The 19261-nt window shown below is 44.4% G+C and overlaps 1 protein-coding gene across 2 annotated transcripts in view; it reads right to left on the reverse strand.

Annotated features, from left to right (window-relative positions):
* The window catches only part of PPA2 (inorganic pyrophosphatase 2), a 48029-nt gene that overhangs the window by 24094 nt on the left and 4674 nt on the right, over positions 1 to 19261 (reverse strand). The window contains exons 3-7 of one of the 2 annotated variants that reach the window (XM_006119315.4): positions 17839 to 17883; positions 10356 to 10409; positions 7541 to 7660; positions 5364 to 5450; positions 2964 to 3090 (exon numbers count right to left, since the gene is read on the reverse strand). In XM_006119315.4, coding sequence (XP_006119377.2) covers positions 2964 to 3090; positions 5364 to 5450; positions 7541 to 7660; positions 10356 to 10409; positions 17839 to 17883 — 433 coding nt within the window. The remainder of the gene's footprint in view (positions 1 to 2963; positions 3091 to 5363; positions 5451 to 7540; positions 7661 to 10355; positions 10410 to 17838; positions 17884 to 19261) is intronic. The other variant, XM_014571623.3, reaches the window with a different exon arrangement.

Consider the following 19261-nt stretch of genomic DNA (forward strand, 5'->3'; position numbering starts at 1 on the left):
GCTCCCGGACTGAAGCCGCAGCCGCGGGGGGGTCCCGCGCCTCTGAGGCTTTGCCAGTGCAAAGCCTCAGAGGTGCGGGGAACCGCCGCTGCTGCCGCTTCAATCTGGGTGCCTGTGGTCTGCTGGGGACTGTCCCCAGCAGACTACAGGCTCCCGGACTGAAGCTGCAGCAGCGGCGGTTCCCCGCGCCTCTGAGGCTTTGCTCTGGCAAAGCCTCAGAAGCGCGGGAACCCGCCCGGTGCCCCTGGTCTGCTGGAGACGGTCTCCAGCAGACCAGGGGCACCGGAGCAGCTTACGAACGGGGCTTTCTCGCCCCGACTTCCGGGGCGAGAAAGCCCCGTTCGTAAGTGCGGATCTGACGTAAGTCGGATCCGCGTAAGTCGGGGACTGCCTGTATGTGCTATAGCTGTACTCTGAAAATCCGCAGATGACCACGCAACTATGAGCCATACCGGTAAGCCTCTTAGACAGAAAGCACATCATCATCACCTGTTTGTTCATGTAGGCGCTTCCTTATAGCATTAGCATCCGTTCTGTCTCATACAGATTGAGCCATTTTGCTCACTGCAAAAGCAAAAAGAGTTAGGTATCTGGGGGGTTTTGATGAAAGAGTCATAGGTCTGGGAGTCATCCTCATGTTGATGAAGCTGCAGGACGAGACATTTCAGCCTTTCCCTAAACTAAGCTTCTGTTTCTCTATAACAAACACAACAAGAAAAAGCAGAAACACAATTTATCAGCCTCAGTGATTTTGCCAGCCCAAGAGCTTCCTTATCCCTCCATCAGTCATAGGTAATCTGTAAGTCACGGTGACCTGAGAGAACAATGAAAAGGTGAGGGCCATCTAGGTAGCAGTCCACTGATGCGGATAACAACTTGCTTTAATACTGCATGCAGCCAGTAGGAAAATGGTTCAATGGCTGAGCAGCATAATTCTGCAGACATCTGGAACTCTATTGGATACATCCGTCACAGCAGACAGACCATTAAAATAGGCCCTATCCCAACAAAAGGGTAAGTCCTGACCTCATGTATCTAAAAGTACAAAGCATACTTAGCCTCAGAACATAATTATTACCATGACAACGATTATGTAAGACTTGCACAAGATTGTAGTCCTTGGATTCCCAGGGACTTTATTTTTGAGAGAGAAAAAAGCCCTGTTAACTACAGGATACGGACAGCACAACCACCATGCAAAACACTGACAACATACTCTTAACTTCTGATGGGAACACCTGTGGGATTGGGACCATCTCTATTATCATGCCACTTTAATGCAACCCTGCCAATCTGAAATCTAGCCAATTTTTTTTTTAAATATGTTAAAGGTCATTTCAGACACTAGACCTGCCTTGGAATCCTACTACTCATTTTTTTGTGCCTACATAAATGTATATCTATATCGATAACATTTATTTTACTTTTACTGTGCAAAGAAGTACCCAAACAAAACAAACTACTGGATGAATGGCTAATAATACTGAAAATAAACACTTACAAAGATTTTTCTCATTGCATTTATTTCAGCATTAGTACATACTATGTCATAATTGCAAATAAAAGCTTTTCACACAAATGTGGATTGTTTTAAAAGTTAGATGGGTTCCTTTAATCGCTACCTTGTCTGCTGGCACTAATAACAAGACTTTGTTAGAAGTCATTGCAATAATAATTTTGCAACATGAATTACAAATAGCTAAAATGAGACTACTAACTAATGTCATAAGTGTAACAATTCTCAATTATGTGGGAGTCGTGTTGTCAACACCTTTCCACATTGGGCATTTTCAGAGTGCAAAGTTAGACCTACCCAAATACCATACGCAAAAAAACTTCATACAACCAATGTAAATTAGGGTGTAGAAGCTTCAAAATTAGGGTTGTCAAGCAATTAAAAAACAGTAATTGCAATTAATCACACTGTTAAACGATAATAAGAATACTGCCACCCCACCCCGCTCCAACCCAATGCCTTCACCCCTCCCACAGAGCCAGGCACCCTCAGCTCCCGTGGTCTAACCCAGTGCCCCTGCCCACCCCCAGAACCAGCCACCCCCCCTCAACTCCCATGCTCTAACCCAATGCCCCACCCCTCCCACAGAACTGGGGAAATAACCTAGCGGGGCTGAGGGTAATGCAGTGACTTTGTGGGAGAAGCCAAGCCAACCCCCCCCACCTCCCCGCCAACATCAGACCTACCCTAGGTCTCACCAGAGCCACCCCAGCCTTACGCTTTTCCCTCCAGGCGCTGGGGCGCATGCACAGAGCAGCCACGAACAGTCCAGGTATGCAGCTCCAAATGTTCCATTAGACAGGCACGTGCCGCCACCCCCTCCCCGATCCCATTTGCGGGGCAAAATCACGGATTTTTTTTTCATTTAAAAAAGCCGGCCAGACAGAGATATAACAAGTGAAAAGGAGGTTATGTCCGGAAAAAACCAGATGTATGGTAACCCTAGATTAATGCACGTTAATTTTGCCCTGTGTTAATTGCAGGTGTTAACATGCATTAATTGACAGCCCTATTCAAAATGTTAAACTTTACAATTATCTCAACTCCTTACAAAGATTGTCATGTTTCAAAAGTCATGTTCTCTCAACAAGGTCCTCTGTGAGACTGATCATCTCATAAAGTACCGAGAGAGCAATAGCCTTTCTAAAGCTTAGTGGGAGACACATATGTGCATTACCTAAAGAAGACGCTTAAGTGCAAGCAACTGAAAGTAGATGAATACGTGCTCCCTTTCCTTTACACTGTCCACCTTACCTCATCCTTTGTGTGTCAAAGTCAATCGTCTCTCTACTGGCCATGCAATCAAAACCGAAGTGCAAATATTTAAATCTAGAGGTTCACAGTTAGTAATGTAGGCCACATTTCCATATTACCAATTCCAAATTTTAGGTTTATCCTGTGCCTCAGAAGTGAAACAGATGCTTTAAGGACAAGTAAAGACATTTACCGTGAATTTTCTGGGCTTCTGGGTCATCCACACTGATGGCAATAATCTTCCAATCCGTCTCTCCTTCATCAATAAGAGCCAAAACACCAAGAACCTTTACCTGAATGATTTCACCAGGACAGCGAACCTGAAAGCACACCAGCAGAATTTCTCTCTCAAAGTAGGAGAAAAGCCTACACATTTCACAACCTTTTTGCTTTCCTCTAAGGCTATGTCTAGACTGCAAGCCTCTTTCGAAAGAGGCTCTTTCGAAAGATACTTTCGAAAGAGCCTCTTTTGAAAGAGCGCGTCTAGACTGCACGCGGAACTTTCGAAAAAGCAAGCCGCTTTTTCGAAAGAAAGCACCCAGTAAGTCTGGATGCTCTCTTTCTAAAAAGCCTGTTTGCTTTCAAGAACGCCTTCTTTCGAAAGAGCACTTTCGAAAGAAGGCGTTCTTCCTCGTGGAATTAGGTTTACCACCGTCGAAAGAAAAGCCGCATTCTTTCGATTTAATTTCGAAAGAACGCGGCTGCAGTCTAGACGCAGGTGAAGTTTTTTCGAAAAAAGGCTACTTTTTTCGAAAAAAACCCTGAGTCTGGACACAGCCTAAGAGACTAAATAGTTGTTTTCTTTTTTCAACTCTGCCACATTCTTGGCCAGAGTTTTAATTCCTGTCCCCAACAGATTTCTACGCCTACTCTGCACTCTTTCCACACCTTTGATTCTTTCTTCCAACTCTCCATGCAGTAACTCGGTAATTTCTTCCAGGAGAAAACTGACACATTCTAGCAAGAATTCTCTTTCTTTCCTTTTATATTTACTTTACCACTCATTCATCTTCTAATCCCTTCTACCTACCCCTCCTGTCCCCATCCCAACTACTGAGCAGTTCTCTCTTCAAACATGCACCTCCCTCCACACTCTACATTCACCCTGGTTTCTCCAAATACAACCTCATCTCTCTCTTCTTCTTCAAGTTCCATGAATGTGAGGTTTCTTTCTGCTGCAGCATATTCCTCGACTCCAATTTTGTCTTGAACCTCTTTTAATCCCAATTCATGTCCTCCTCTCCTCTGCCTTTATTTACTCACTAGCAATTATCTCCTTCTGCCACAGTCAAAAGGGCATCTTCTGAAAACTCATTCTCCTTCATATATCCATCACCTTCAACACAACCAATGATTGCTACCTTCCTTCTATGTCTTGTACACTTTCAAAATTTTTCTCCCTCTATGCTGTAACCAACTTACCGCTCCAAACAATCCTTTGGAGTCCCCTTCTCCATTCATTTCATTCAACATCCCATAAGCGCTACACTAAACCCTCTTTCCCTTCTCATCTGTGGGTGGCCTCAACTACCATCCCTAAAAAGGTAACTCCCAAACCTGCCTTTTTGCCTAATCTAACCCCTTCACTCCTATCTCACATGTGTTTTTCTGACTCATGTTCCTAGCTCTCCCACTGGCAATTCAAGCTCGACATGGCAAAAGAGAAAGATCTTTACCTTTTCTATTGCCATTAAAAACTCTACTGCCCTTGAGAGTTCTAAGTATAAAAGAGGGCATTTTTATCTCCTATCGTCTCACTCCATACCCAAGCTTTTGCCAAACATGATGGTTCTTTTTTCTCCTCTCCAAAATCCACCTTTCACAGAGTTGAGAGCCAGAATAGACCACTAAAACATCTAGTCTGACGTTCTGTACATCACAGGGCATCCCTATCTGCACATATTACCTAACACATGAAATGAGACCAAAGCATTACAATCCACAAGAGACTAGTTTACTGTGTGCCACAGGCAGAGACTACAAAGGATGATGGTACAACAGTGCTGAACACCCCACCGTGGCAGCAAAATGATTACTTCTGGCAAGTAAGCTGTGCCAGCTCATTACTGCAGAAAGAGAAAGACACACACGCACACTCTCTCTCTCCCTCTCCCTCCCTCCCTCCCCAAGGTCAACGCCAATCTGAAAATTTTCTTATTCTCAACCCATTGGTTAAACCCGGAGTATGCAAACAAGACCGTCAAGCACTTAAAAGAGAACGAGATTCATTGGTGGTACCTCTGACCTCTAGCCTGCCCCATCTAACGTGCCATCTCCAACCATGGCCCTCCCTGATAATTCAGAAAAAAGATAAAAACAATTCCAGGGTATTTGGTAGGCATGGAGAGGGATCCCTTCCTGACCCCCTCCCAGTGGCCACCTGAAACATGAGCTTTTAGGAACATAAGACACAAACCAGAAGTGAGCGCCAGGGCTTTCCCTACTAACACAAGCAACCCTCAGTTTCCTCTCAGATTCCATAGGAATCTTGCTCATCCGTTAGCCATCCCCTAGCCACAAATAGTATAACCCATTCCCTCTGGTCAATGGCTTCCACCCAAATATTAAAATAACTGTCTTTGTTACAACAAACCTTTGTGCCTATTTCACACACATCAATGGGATCGTTATCTCCACAGCACCCTGTTTCCTTATCTTTATGGCATGGATCTTCCCAAGTCTGTGAAAGGATTGAGAAACACAAACCCCTTAATTTATCTATAAATTACACAGATTAATAAAACACTAACATACGTGTGGTGCCGGTAGTGGAACCGGACCTGCTGGGCTTATCACCTGCGTCTGCAGGACAACTGGCAGGGATCTGGCTGGAGAGGGTCTTTTCCTCTTCAGAGAGGTAGCCTTTAGAGAGGAAGCCCGCCTCTTCCCCGTATCGAGGCCAGGGTCTGCCGAGCAGGCATCTGAAGGCATTAGTGCCTTATCAAATAAAAGAATCTTCAGGTGCCTCTCCTGGTCCATGCGGGTTCTGGTGGTTAGGTTTGCACAGTGGGTGCCTTTATGGAGCAAGTGCGCTTCACCAAGGCACCTAATACAGGAGGTGTGGCCGTCTGAGACAGGCATTGCCTCCCAGCACATAGAACACTTTTTAAAACCGGGGGAGCCTGGCATTTTGCTGCTGTAAGTGCTCGTCGCATTGTGCTAATGCCCGCTTTCCGTTTGTGTATTGCTTATTGTATTTTTTTTTTTTGAGGTGGCTAGCCTGCCAACTAAGAACTACAACGGAAACAACACTAACAGAGATAACAACTATATAAACGTCTTTTCTTTCTACTTTTTTTTCCTTTAAACAGGTAAAGGTAAGAGGAAAAAAAGGAAAACAGATAACGGCTAATGAAATTTTCTTTAAACTACTGACAGTATCTGAACAACTCTGAGGAGAGGAGAGAGCTCCGTCCACAACCAGAGGCAGCTGAGAGGAACTGGAGAGGGGCCGGACCGCGTGCGGAGATAAAAGGCGTGAACGGCCTTGAGCACCAGTCACGCATACACAGTCCAGCCGAATACAGCTATGGCAAGCCTCCAATTCGCGGCACCGGGACAAGCCCAATACCAGACGTGGAGCACCCATGGGGACTACCCGAAGAAGAACCCTTAATTTATCCATAAATTACACAGATTAATAAAACGCTAAGAAAGAAAAATGCAACCTCTCCTTTTTACAGCAACAGGCAAACTTAGCTCAAGAAAGGCCACAGATTTTATGAGCCTGGGTGAGATAGCTGATTGAGCACTGGTACTTTAAATGCCACACCCTACAAGTCCCTCTTCAGGTACAAAGGCTAAATCAAGATTGGATGTGTTTCTAAAATATGTGCTCAACATTTGGTTTGCTGTTTTCTTTAATTAAAGGAACTGTTTTAAAACTTAATTATTTCCACATTTAGAAAAAGTTTGTCATCTGTATCCATTTTTCTGCTACAAGTGGCATTATTTTTCTTATTTTTTATATCTGCTGAAACAGGTAATTGTTTCTCTTTAAAGATTTTTCTTTTCCATGTTTGAAGTAACCAAACTACTGGAAATGACAGGGGGAAATGCACACGCACATCCTCCTCCCCAAAAATATGGACTTTGGGAAGAAGAAAAGAGGGTGATAGTGAAACTACTTCCAAGGTACCCTCAAGTGTTTCCCCATTGGTTGGTCATAAGCAAACTTGCAAAACATTATTGGCACCAAATTTGGATTTTCAGCCACCTTTTTTAAAAACACAAAACATACATTTTAAATTAAATATAATCCACCAAATCTAAAAGTTCAAAGTAAAATGAGTCAAGGTAACTAATGTTTAAACTCAAAAACAAAAGTGCCCATATTTTTTCTTTTGTCAAAGACATTAAAAAAATTCTATTTCTATTTATGCTGCCATATATGAATGGCCTATATGAATTTACTAACTGAGCCTTGCGTAAGGGGAAAAATGTTACTACTACTTAAAGTACTTTTGAATGACAAGATGATGACAGCATAATCCTTTGTCACATAGTTCAGGGAAGTAAAAAGTATAAATTCAAGGCTCCTTAAATACTTAACTCCTTCCAGAAATAACACACACATTTACGCTTTTGCTCCCCAAATCTGATCAAAATTTATGGACACAATAAAGCTCAGCATAAAAAAATTCCTAATTTACAAATCTACTGAACAAAATGTCCTTCTTGCAACTTATTTGCATTCAGGCAATACTCAGGATTTATAAGGCAATTTATACAGAAGACAGGAAGGTTTCACCATTATAACAAAAATGTTACCTGAGGGAAGGCACCATAATTCCATATATAACCCTTGTGAGGGAAGATATTGGCCACATATCGAAGCTTGCCTCTCTTTATATCTTGCTTAATGGGATTCAATGGTTCCTTGGTGGCAATCTAAGCAGATTGTGAAAGAGAGAGAGTGAGATAAGAATTCTGAAATGCACAGCAATTAATTGCATTTTGGGCAGTGGGGAGAGCATGGAAAGCATTAAGGTGTGATAGCCTCAGAAACTCTCTAGGGCCATGTTCAAACACAGACTTGTTAATGTTTTAGGGTTTGGTATGAAGTATTCGTGGGGGGGGGGGAAATCTGGACCTAGACAAGCAAGGAGTCTCATGTGGTCAGATACAAACACTGAAGGGGATTTAGGTTGGAAGCTCTGCACATTATGGGCCAAATTTGGCAGTAACATAAATAAGGGCCCAGATAGGACAATAAGGCCTTTGACAATGACTGAAAACTGGTTTATCTGTTCATTGTTCTCCTATACCACCTGCTTTCTCTACCCACAGCATATAAGTTATGCTTGTTCTTCACACTCAGGCTGCGTCTAGATTGGCATGATTTTCTGGAAATGCTTTTAACTGACAAGTTTTCTGTTAAAAGCATTTTCGGAACAGAGCGTCTAGATTGGCACGGACGCTTTTCCACAAAAGCACTTTTTGCGGAAAAGCGTCCGTGCCAATCTAGACGCACTTTTCCGCAAAAAAGCCCCGATCGCCATTTTTGCAATCAGGGCTTTTTTGCGGAAAACAAATCTGAGCTGTCTACACTGGCCCTTTTGCGCAAAAGCTTTGTGCAAAAGGGACTTTTGCCTGAACGGAAGCAGAATAGTATTTCCGCAAGAAGCACTGATTTCTTACAGTAGGAAGTCAGTGCTTTTGCAGAAATTCAAGTGGCCAGTGTAGACAGCTGGCAAGTTTTTCCAGAAAAGCGGCTGATTTTCCGGAAAAACTGGCCAGTCTAGATATACCCCTCGTGAATACCAAATTGGTTCAAATTTGGTAACAAATTAAGTTAAATCAGAAAAAGGCATTCTTGTTCTGAAACAAGTATCTCCATATGGGGATCTACTGCAGAATAGCTTATTACAAGTAGACAAGTCTGACTTTGCTACTTACAAATGTTTTCTGACCTGTTTATGCTAAGCATGTGACATATACCACCATTTCAATCAACACTGAAATTGGTCCATAGATTTCCAAACGAGTTCCACCTATTTACAGCAGGTCAGAGCTGGGCACTGTGTCTCTAATTACAGATCTGCTTCTTGTATAAACACAAAGCAGTCTCTAAATGTTATGACTCTGCAATTCTGGTTTCAGTCAGGATTTTACTCTGCCTTTTGCCATATCCTACCAGCGAAAAAGGGAGTCACTCCACTGAGATTAGCGATGTTACTTAAGATAGACAAGCAATATAAATTAGCAGAATAATTTGGTTCCTGCCTGCTGTTGTCAGAATGTCTTGGCTGAGAGGCTGATGGGACTGCAAAAATGAGAATGTCCTGAAGGAAATCAAGGAAGGCCACTATGTGAACTGTTGGGGCAGAGTGACATGAAGGAAATGTGATCTAGTAAGATGGAGCAGAAGAGGCAAATTTCAGTAACTGTTTCTTAAATTCTGTAGATCAGATAAGAAAGCCTTCCCATGATGGGGCGAGCAGTCCAGGAATCCACACAACTGACATGTGGTGACCTATGTCTGGTTTGGCTTCCTACCATGGTCCAATCTGAAGGAGGATATCTGGGAGCACGGGAGGGGGTAGGAGAGAAAAAACTGGTGGGCATTGACATAATCTCTGCTGGAGTGGTATTCTAAGAATGTCCATATCCCAGCAATTATATGACAAGCTGGCATGGCAACGTAAAGGAAGCAATTTCTTCTCTCTCACAAGAAGTCTGAGGTGAAGAAGCCACACTGGAACCTGATACTAATGGGATGGCAGTCTTCTGTATACCGCCAGAGGTGAAGCGAAGTGTTGGGTAAGACAATGAAAGACACTGAAAAGCAACCCAGATTTCAACTAAAGCCTTACACTTGGTTCAGGGAAATTAGAGCATTTGGCAAGCAGACACAACCTTCCCCTGATGTCATCTTAAAGTCTAAGGTGATTATTTGGCAGAAGAAAAAAAATAGCAGTATTATTCCTAGAAGTAGGAACCGTGATAGTAAACACAGATTAAAATCCAACATTCAAAGTCATTTCAGTAACAGGAAAAAAAAAAATTAAGGTCCAGACTGGGCACTAGCACAGGAAGGCTATTAATATTTTATCCGCCAAACTTTCATAAAACATTGGGGAAGCAAGCCCTGAAATGAATATATTACCTACGGTACAAGTTAGGTCCTATACAATCTAGGAATTGTTTTATCTATACTACAGATGAAACAGGCCTAAGCATCTATATTAGTGTTTCTCAAAGTGGGCCATAGACCCACTTTGAGAAAGCTGCTAATGGGCCACTTATCTGTTAGTTTGTTTATCTAATAGCTCCGCAGCCACAGAGCCTCGCAGGTCCCATTGGCTCTGGTTCACCGTTTCCAGCCAACAGCTGCTAGACAATATCGACCTCCCATGATTTGGCAAATTCTCTGGTTCAGCAGCAGCCAGGTCCCAAGGGTGCTGGACAAGAGAGGTTCAACTTTCACAAGAAAAACATCAGAATGAATAACCGTAAAGGAACTTTCTAGTGAAAGGAATTATGCATAAGGATACAACGGAATAAGCCAGCTATCTAAAATGTTGGAAACCATTGTCATCAATTCTGCAAATATCTATATATTTAATCATCCAAGGTGGTTTACCTCCATTTTAGCATTTGACCAGCGAGGCACTTCTACAATCATGTTAAACATTACCTAAAAAAAAAAATGAAGTATTGAAAATAAAGTTAAGATGGTAATAAACATTTTATTTCTTCTGTATCTGATATCAATACTTGCCAACACTCACAACTCAGGTATGTAATTTTCTAGATGCACCTGTTTGCAACATTGTGGTTTCTCTCACTATTCCATCTTCCCAAAGTTAGAAGATGGGCTAACTGCTAAGGAAGACTAAAGAAAACTCCATGATACTTTTCAGTCTGGTCTATGACACATTTCTTCACAAAATGCTCAATTTGCCAGTGGAACCCATAGCCACAGGATGTCACTGAAGACTACAGCTTAGCAAGATTCAAAAAGGATTGGACAGTTTCTTCCTAAAATGGATATTGAAAAAATAAACAGGAGTTTTAGAAGAATATAAATTCAAGCATGAACACAGAACAAAATAATGCCACATATTTTATCAAGACGCTCCAGCGCATATGCTTCACCCTCGGAGAAGAGAGTAAGAAAACAAACAAATGAAAGATGTGTAGGTACATTGCTAACGGCACTACTAGTAAATACTCACATCACACTCATCTCCACAGTATCTGAGAGCCAACAGAGAATAGAATAGGGCAAAATCTAACCTCTAATTAATGCAGGTTAAAAGGAAATTATCCTGGGGCAAAATATTCCATAATCGTTTACTGCTCATTGCTTTGGCAGCTGGTACCAGTCCCTACTGAGTGCATGATAATGGGCAAAATGAACTACTGCTCTGATCCATATGGCCAGGGCCAGATTAACTCTTCTGGAGACCCAGAGCCAGTAGTTTTTGAGGGACTCCCGAGGCTCCAAGGACAAAATCAGTGTGGGACAAAATCAGTGTGGGAGCGGGGGCTGCTGGGAGGTAGCGTGCAAGAGCAGAGTGGGTGTGAGAGTGAGAGGACTGGGTGAGAAGTAGGTGGCAGGCACAGGCTGGGGATCAGGAGTGAGGGATGGGCAGGAGATAAGGGGCAGGAGCAGACTGAGGGTGGAGGTATGAGGTCTGGATAGGAGGTAGGGTGCTGCAGGGAGCTGGGGTGGGGGTTGTGGGCCGGAGATAGGGCTGAGGAGTGGGACGTCCCTCCCCCCCAGCCAGGCATAGTCACAGCATTTAGGGGCATTAATGTCTGTATCTTGGGCCCCCCTTAGCTCTGGGCTCTAGGCTGCAATCCCTAAAGCCTCTTTTATAATCTGCCCCTGAATATGGCAATTCTTGTGTTCCTATGTCTTATTTTCTGTTTGACAAGGTGAGTGAGGAAATATCTTTCATTGGCCCAAGTTCTGCTGGCGAGAAAGACAAGCTTATACAGAGCTCTTTTTCAGGTCTTGGAAACTCAGGCCATGTTAACATTACAAACTCATATTGGTGTAGCTATGTCGCACCGACAGGGTGTGAGAAATCCACAATCCTGACTGACCTAATTATACCAACCCAATCCCTGGTGTAGACAGTGCTATGTCAACGAGAGGGCTTCTCCTGTCAACACAGTTACCGGCTCTTGTGAAGATAGATTAACTAAGGCTAGGTCTACACCAGCAGAGTTTTTTACACTGAGAGTTCTGTCAGTGATAGAAAAGTGCTAAAATAAACGCTGGTTTGTATTCACATTGTTTTTCACAGGTGTCACAGCATGTTCACATATGCAGCACCTGTATCGCCAATGAGAGGCATGCACTGTGGTAGCTACCCCACTATTCACTGCTCTGAGACATGAAGCCAGTCATAATTGTGGTGGGGTGGATGTGTGTGGGAGACAGCTGGTGGAAGCAACCAATCCTGAGGCAGGAGGTGAAGGAAACCCCAACCTCAGCCCCTGCCTCCCTCCATGGTTCTTCAGAGCTACATTCTGTCTGCCTGCCTCTGTTCACGTTGCGGGAGGGAGTAGGAGCACTCCACAACAGTTGTTTATGTTTTATGACCTGAAGCAGTGACACAACCCACTATCAGAACGGAACTCAAGGGGAGGGGCACATCCCTGCTATTAAGACTGCAGAGTGTCAAAGAGCGGCCACTCCCCTCTGTATCATGGGATAGCTCCAGAGGGTAATTAGACCAGCAAAAGCAATCAAGAGTCTTGACTGCTGACACGTCAGCTCAACAGCATCAGAACAAGCAGCAAAAAAAACCTCGTATTGAGGTGGTCGTATTTTTGTGCTGAAACTCACCAATTTCAACACAATGTGGACTTCCAGTGAAAATGCTAGCATTATTTTTATGCAATAAGTTAAATTTTTGCACTAAGATGGCAAATGTAGACATAGCCTATGCCAACGGGGAGAGACTCTCCCATCGGTATTGTATTGTCTTCTCTGAAGTGCTACACCAGTACAGCTGCAGAGTTGTAAGCGTAGACCTGCACAATCTCACAAAGTCACCTCTAAATACAAGGTTTGAAATGACTATTTAGTACAAGTAGGTGGGACGGCGTGCAGGCACCCCGCCACTGTGCCAGTGAGGTGGCGGGGAACTGCGGCTGCCAAGCCCCACCCCCGCATCCCTGCAGCGAATGCTTGCGCCAGATGCCGGGCGTTTTAAACGCCGGCAGTGCGGAAAGCTGAGGGGGGAGAGGAGCACCCTCAGGACTGGAGGGCGAGGGACTCCGCCCCCCTGCCAGACAAGGAACAGGAAGGGAGACCCCCGGAGGAAAGCGGACAGACCCCTCGGCCAGGGAAAAGCCAGCCGGTGGCAGAGCGGCTCCCCGGAGGAGTGTTACCCGCAGAAATGGCCGGCGCCTCAGATGGAGATGCCAAGGATCCAGGTACGCCGCCATGAGCTGGGGAGGGGAAGGAGACTGGTAGGAAATAGCCCAGGGTGAGCTAAAGCCCCCGTGGTTGGAGAGTTGCCGATAGGAATCCCTCTCCAGCCTTAAAGGGTCAACGCTACCGACCCCTAGAGCCCAGGGCTGGGACCCGGGGGTGGGAGCGGACCCAGGCCCCCCTACCCAATCCCCCACAGGATTGGGAGGAATTTGCCTGTAAAGGGCCAAAGTGGCCCCTGTTGTAGTAGCTGGACACTGATGTGTTGTCCCACCTCCTCCGAGCTGGGGAGGGGGCTTTGTACCAAGAATTGTGGGCCACGGGGAGGAGTACGGGGGGCAGACTGTGACCCCGGAACCTGGTGCGTGGGCTCTGAGACCCGATCAGGGATAGGTACACCCCAGGGAGGGAGGACCACCGGGCTGGGGCACTGGCTTCCTGTGATCCCCCTTGGACGTCCCTCCCAGGGGCCAGAGCAAACGGGCGGTGTAGCCCTGAGGAAGGCCCCTCCCTCCCCACGGTAGGAGGGGCACCCACGACATGCATCCCGACAGTAGGTAACACCTATCTCAAAGGACTAGTGATGTGATTAACCTTCACAGTTACACACAGCTTTCCCCCTCCCCCCACCGCACTGCTGCCTCTGTATCAGAGGCAGCAGCATGCGGGTACGGGTAAGCTGGAGCTGGTATGCGCAGAGAGCTGGCTTTTAAGCAGCTTCCCCACACAAACATTTACACACGGGGGGGCAAGTGGCTCTGCAGGAGTCAGTAACTGCTGAAAATTTCAGCGACCCCACAGTTCCAGCTTCTCCTGCCAGGAGCAAGGGGAAGGCGGGTGCTGGGGGCAGCAACACTCCGGCCCCAGAATGCCTACAGCAGGCATTTGGGGGGCAGAGTGGGGGCATGGCCGTGCCTGGCAGTTTGGGAAGGCAAAGCCTTCCCCCGCTTATGCTACCAGATGTCTATGCCCAGCATACTTTCCTAAAGAGAAAGATGAAACACCTAACTGATGTCATTGGAGTTGCACAAGGCTTGGATCGGTCCCAAAATGTCACCTTGCTTAGGATGCTCCGAGAGACTTTTTACATGCATGTAAAAAATGTAAGCAATACTGCAACCTCATGTAACATCTTCAGGGACCACACTGCATTAAGTTCAGGACTGTTTTTTGTATCGTGGACCACAAGTTGAATGCAATTTTAGGGGGGTGGGCTACCACAGCTCCTCCAGGAAATACAAACAGTGTGTGTGGGGAGGGGGAGGGAGGAGGAGAGAGAGGGGAGGATGATTAAGGTGAATCACTCAGGTTGTCAACACCTCCAGAAAGATGCCTCCCACTGAGGAGGTTTGCATTTACCAGTTCATACTGCCTTTTTCAGAGACCAGCAGACTATGGGTACGTCTACACTTGCACCCTAGTTCGAACTATGGATGCAAACGTAGGCGACCGAAATTGCTAATGAAGCGGGGATTTAAATATCCTGCGCTTCATTGGCATGATCTTGCCGGCACATTACTCCGCTCAACAGTTGTTTCGAAAGTGAAAGTGCGCGCCGGGACGCATTAGTTCGAATCAAACCCCTTGGTTTGAACAGAGTAACATTAGGGTTCGAACTAACGCGTCTCAGCGCGCACTTTCACTTTCAAAACAGCCGTTGAGCAGAGTAACGCACCGGCGAGATCATGCTAATGAAGCGCAGGATATTTAAATCCCCGCTTCATTAGCAATTTCAGTCGCCTACATTTGCATCCCTAGTTCGAACTAGTGTGCAAGTGTAGACGTACCCAAAGAAAGGGCCACTGGCAGGGGGCAGAATTTAAACTGACATGTGGCTTTCTTTTGATTCAGCAAGCACACAGGAATCAGGAGAACCCACCGTGGGAGGACTGACATCTATCAGATCAATATGCTGATGTGGAGGTGAACTCTGATAAACATGCAGGTACTTTTCATTGTTTTTGTGTGTCTTCTGTATGATGCTTTTACTTTAAGAATAACTGAGCTTGAAAAGAGCTGTTTGGTAATGTGTAACTGCTGGAAATACGCCGTTCCCAGCCTTTGGACAGACAGCAACACACAGGTTCTGGCTGGTAGCCAGACTGGCTTACTGGGATATCACAGCGAGGTGAAGGGACTGCATCCTAATCCCCAGTCTGAATTAAGATAAACAGGGGTCTCTACAACAGAGATGAAAGCTGGGAGCCTAAACCTTAAGTGGGTGCCTTGAGGTGGGTGGTGGCAGCATCAAAGGTGCTGTTCACACTGTAACTCACATGAATTACTCAAATTTTTGCTCCCAGTGATCTGCTGTGTCAATGAACTAACGAATATATTTCCACAGCTGATACACTAGTCTGCTCAATGCCAGCCTCTGTAGTCCCAAATTTGCATCATCTTCCCCAAACTTGAGAAATGAAGTAAAAAATGCAAGAGGGAATCTCAGTCACCTCTCTCAGATTTTTCTTCAAAGTCACAAGTCATTCACAGTCCTCTCTCAGCCAGATCATCCCAAAACACATTCTATTTCAATCTGTACAGTGATCATGACCACAGTGTGCTGTCCATATTTATAAGACAGATCTCATTGAGTCCCCCACTGACCCCAGGCTCCATGCTATGCTGCATGCCACTAGGAGCCCAGGGTCAACTGGGACTCCCCAGCTGATCCTGGGCTCCCCGTAGCATTTCCTGGGGAACCCGGGGTCATAGCTGCCCGTAGCTGCCCCTTTGAATCGTGCAGGCAATCGTGGTTCAAAGGGACAGTCACCGCACAGTTTAACCTCAGATCAGCTGTTCAGCGGCTGTCCCTTTAAACCACGCATCTGTGCAATTCAAAGGTGCAGCTGCCTGGAGCCCGGGGTCAGCTGGGGACTCTTGGGAAAATGCAGGTGGATTCCAGGATCAGCTGGAGAGTCCTTAGCTGCCCCTGGGCTCCAGGCAGCTGCTCCTTTGAATTAACCTAAGCAAGATGAGCTTTCAAACTACTAAGATGTATGTCCATACTTCAATGAAAAACTAAATTACATCAAAAGGCAGATCAATATTTTGTAGCCCCCTTTTCAACATTACAAGTGTTCAGAACATCTTCAAATAAATCTGATTAACCCGGGAGTTATATGCCAAATTACTCCTATTTTCTGTATCTAAACTGCCACTAGATGTACACATGATTTACCAAAGACACATGTGGCTAGTTTATTTTAACATACAGTTTTAGGAGGCACCCTATTGCTAGAAATGCCAATGAATAAGTAAAATCCTGAGCACATGTGGTTATTTAAAAAAATGCCACTTATGATGGGATTAGGAAAAGTGTGCAATTTGGTTATCTACTGTACAATTTGTATTCATGTTGCTTGCCTTTTCAACTGAATATAGTATTCCTGTCCTAAACTGGTGAGTGCCTCATCGCCCATTTTTAACAGTCATATGGCTCCTCCTTATGTTTTATCTTTTATTTGCATTTGTAAATAATGCTGCACCTACTTAAATAATTCTTAAATCAGCAGTAGAAAAAAAATCCTGGAATTGAAATGTGGTATATAACTCGTACTTTTGGGTTAAATGAATTATGAGTGAGAGAGAGAATTAATGTGTATTTGTGAGCAAATGAACATGTATGGATAGTGCACAGGACCACACCAGAGCCAGGAAATACAAACCTGGCTATCAGAGTGGCAGAAATGTATATATATTTGAAATACAACTGATTGGTCAAAGATATTGCTGGTTACTCAGAACTTATTTTGGTGCTTAAATAAGGATTTCAGAGCTCATTTTAAGAACTCACGTTTGAAAATCTGGGCCTTCAAATGTGACTTGTTTTTTTTCACATTCTACTTGCTACTTAAAATGATTCCATGCTCCCACTTAGGTACCAAGACAATCTTTACTACAGACTACATAATTTAAAAGCAGACTCCTTCACAAACATTTACACAAACAAACTTTGAGTACTGGTTTCTCTCTAGCTAGCAGCAATGCTGAACACATGCACAGGTTACTTTCTTCCGCTGTTGCACATCTCACAAAAAGAACAGTCTTCAGTCTAAAACACAGCTGGAAAGTCTGGAATTAGGCCCACAACAATTAATATTCCTTTAACAGTGTTTTTCAACGTATGCACTGCAGACCCCTGGGGGGTCCATAGACTATAGCTAAGATTTTTAAAGAGGTCATCATCTCCATTTGAAATTTTTAGGAGTCTTCAACTGAAAAAAAGATTGAAGATCACTGCTTTAACAGAAAAGATTTATAATTATTTTTATGTTACTCTGCTGTCAGAGCACATAGTGAATATTTTATTAAAAGTTTACTTGAGCAGGCTTCTGAATGTAATAAGAGAAAATACACTGCATCAACTTCACAACTGTCAGGAGAAAGCTTCTATTGAAAAATGTAAAAAAACACTTGTCTTTTTAGAACTTTCTGATGAATGAAAAAACTGACATTTTTTGCCCAATTGTACAGAAGACTATTAAAATCTCTCTGCGGTACCTCATCACATGGCATTTGTATTTGAAGGTTTATCAGTTGTATTCAGTAAAAGATGCAAGGTACTGAACAGATCTCATTTTGTCCACCATGACTGAAAGCCCTACACTAATGTGTCCATTACAACTGGAGCATAGTAAAATTACATTTAATGAAAAATAATTTCTAACTGTACCTCATTTCCATTAATCTTTGATCTCTTTGCAGGAACCTCCTTATCCTATACAGAAAAAGAAAAATTTGCATTTAGAACGCTCACTTACAGGAGTTGAATCCAAATATATTCATGCTAGAGAAAAGAATACTATGGTGTCCGTATAAATAATTACTATACTGTAGATTCCACACAGACTATACTACTAATTTTTAAAAGGACTTGAAAAATCTACTCATGAGTGGCAAGTTAGTTCTTGAGAATATGAGGTGGGGGCACATAATCCATCAATTTTCTATAACTGTATCTTTCATTTAAAAATCATTCAAATTTCCTCATGGTTGTAAGGCTATAACCTTGTAAATGTGAGCAGATACATTTTCATCTTCTGGAATCAGAAAGGGACAAATCTAGTTTCTCACAGCTTTGCCAAATGCCAGCTGAGTTAAATTACCGTAAGACCGGTCAGTTTAAGTGCTGCTTTACAAATCCCTGGAGACAGCCACAAAACTGTTGAACTAGGTCATTTTCATCCTGCTGCTTGCAAATAGGGATGTAAGAGTGTAATCGTTTAAACCCAAACCAGAGGCTGCAGCGTGGGCTGGCAGATGGTTCTCCCAGATCTGGGCAGCAGCCGATACTGCTGATTCTGTATGAGAGTCTGCAGCACAGGGCGGCAGCTGGCTCCCCAGGCTACACAGTTACAATAATAACTATTTTTAACATCCTACTTGCAAAAGCAGTGAATTGCATTATAAATAGCAGCAGGCACTGGAGTTATTCACAAGTGAGCAAAACCCAAAAGGCAGAGAGGCTAGAGGACAGTAACAGCAACAGAGGTCTCTTCCTCCCTCAGTGCCTTTACAGCATACAGAACGCTGGGAGAGGTATCAGAGCAGTGGAGACCCAGGTCTCTCCAAGCAACCTGGACGCTCTGGATGGACAGAAGAAAATAAATTCTTCCCCTGTCCCGCAGCCAGAATGAGAGGAGCTTCAAATTTATCAGAAAACTGCTTGCCAGAGGCGGTTTAAAAAAAAACAAAAACAAAAAAAAGACTGAAAGGAAGATGCAAAGACAGCATTCTAGTGGAAATTTCATCTTCCTCCTCTTTCTAAGCAGCTAAGGATGGTAAGAGGCAGGGATGTAAAAGAGTAGTCAATTAGTTGACTCCCCAATAAGCTTAGCTGAGTTGACTATTCACACTTCTTCCCCTCCTTCCACCACTGCCTCTATATCAGCGGCAGGAGCAGGAGCCGGTGCTGGGGGGATCCGTCTTATAAGCTGGTTCCCCCCAGCACCGTCTCCGCAGTGCTGCTGTTCCCCCCACCCCACCCCACCCCACCCCCGCCCGCCTCACACTGCTGCCTCTTATCAGAGGAAGCAATGCAGGGGGACCATGGGAGCCTGCTCCTGCAGCAGCCCCTATATGCAGTGGCTGGGGCT

Source organism: Pelodiscus sinensis, chromosome 5 (genome assembly GCF_049634645.1).
Source record: "Pelodiscus sinensis isolate JC-2024 chromosome 5, ASM4963464v1, whole genome shotgun sequence".
Lineage (NCBI taxonomy): Eukaryota > Metazoa > Chordata > Testudines > Trionychidae > Pelodiscus > Pelodiscus sinensis.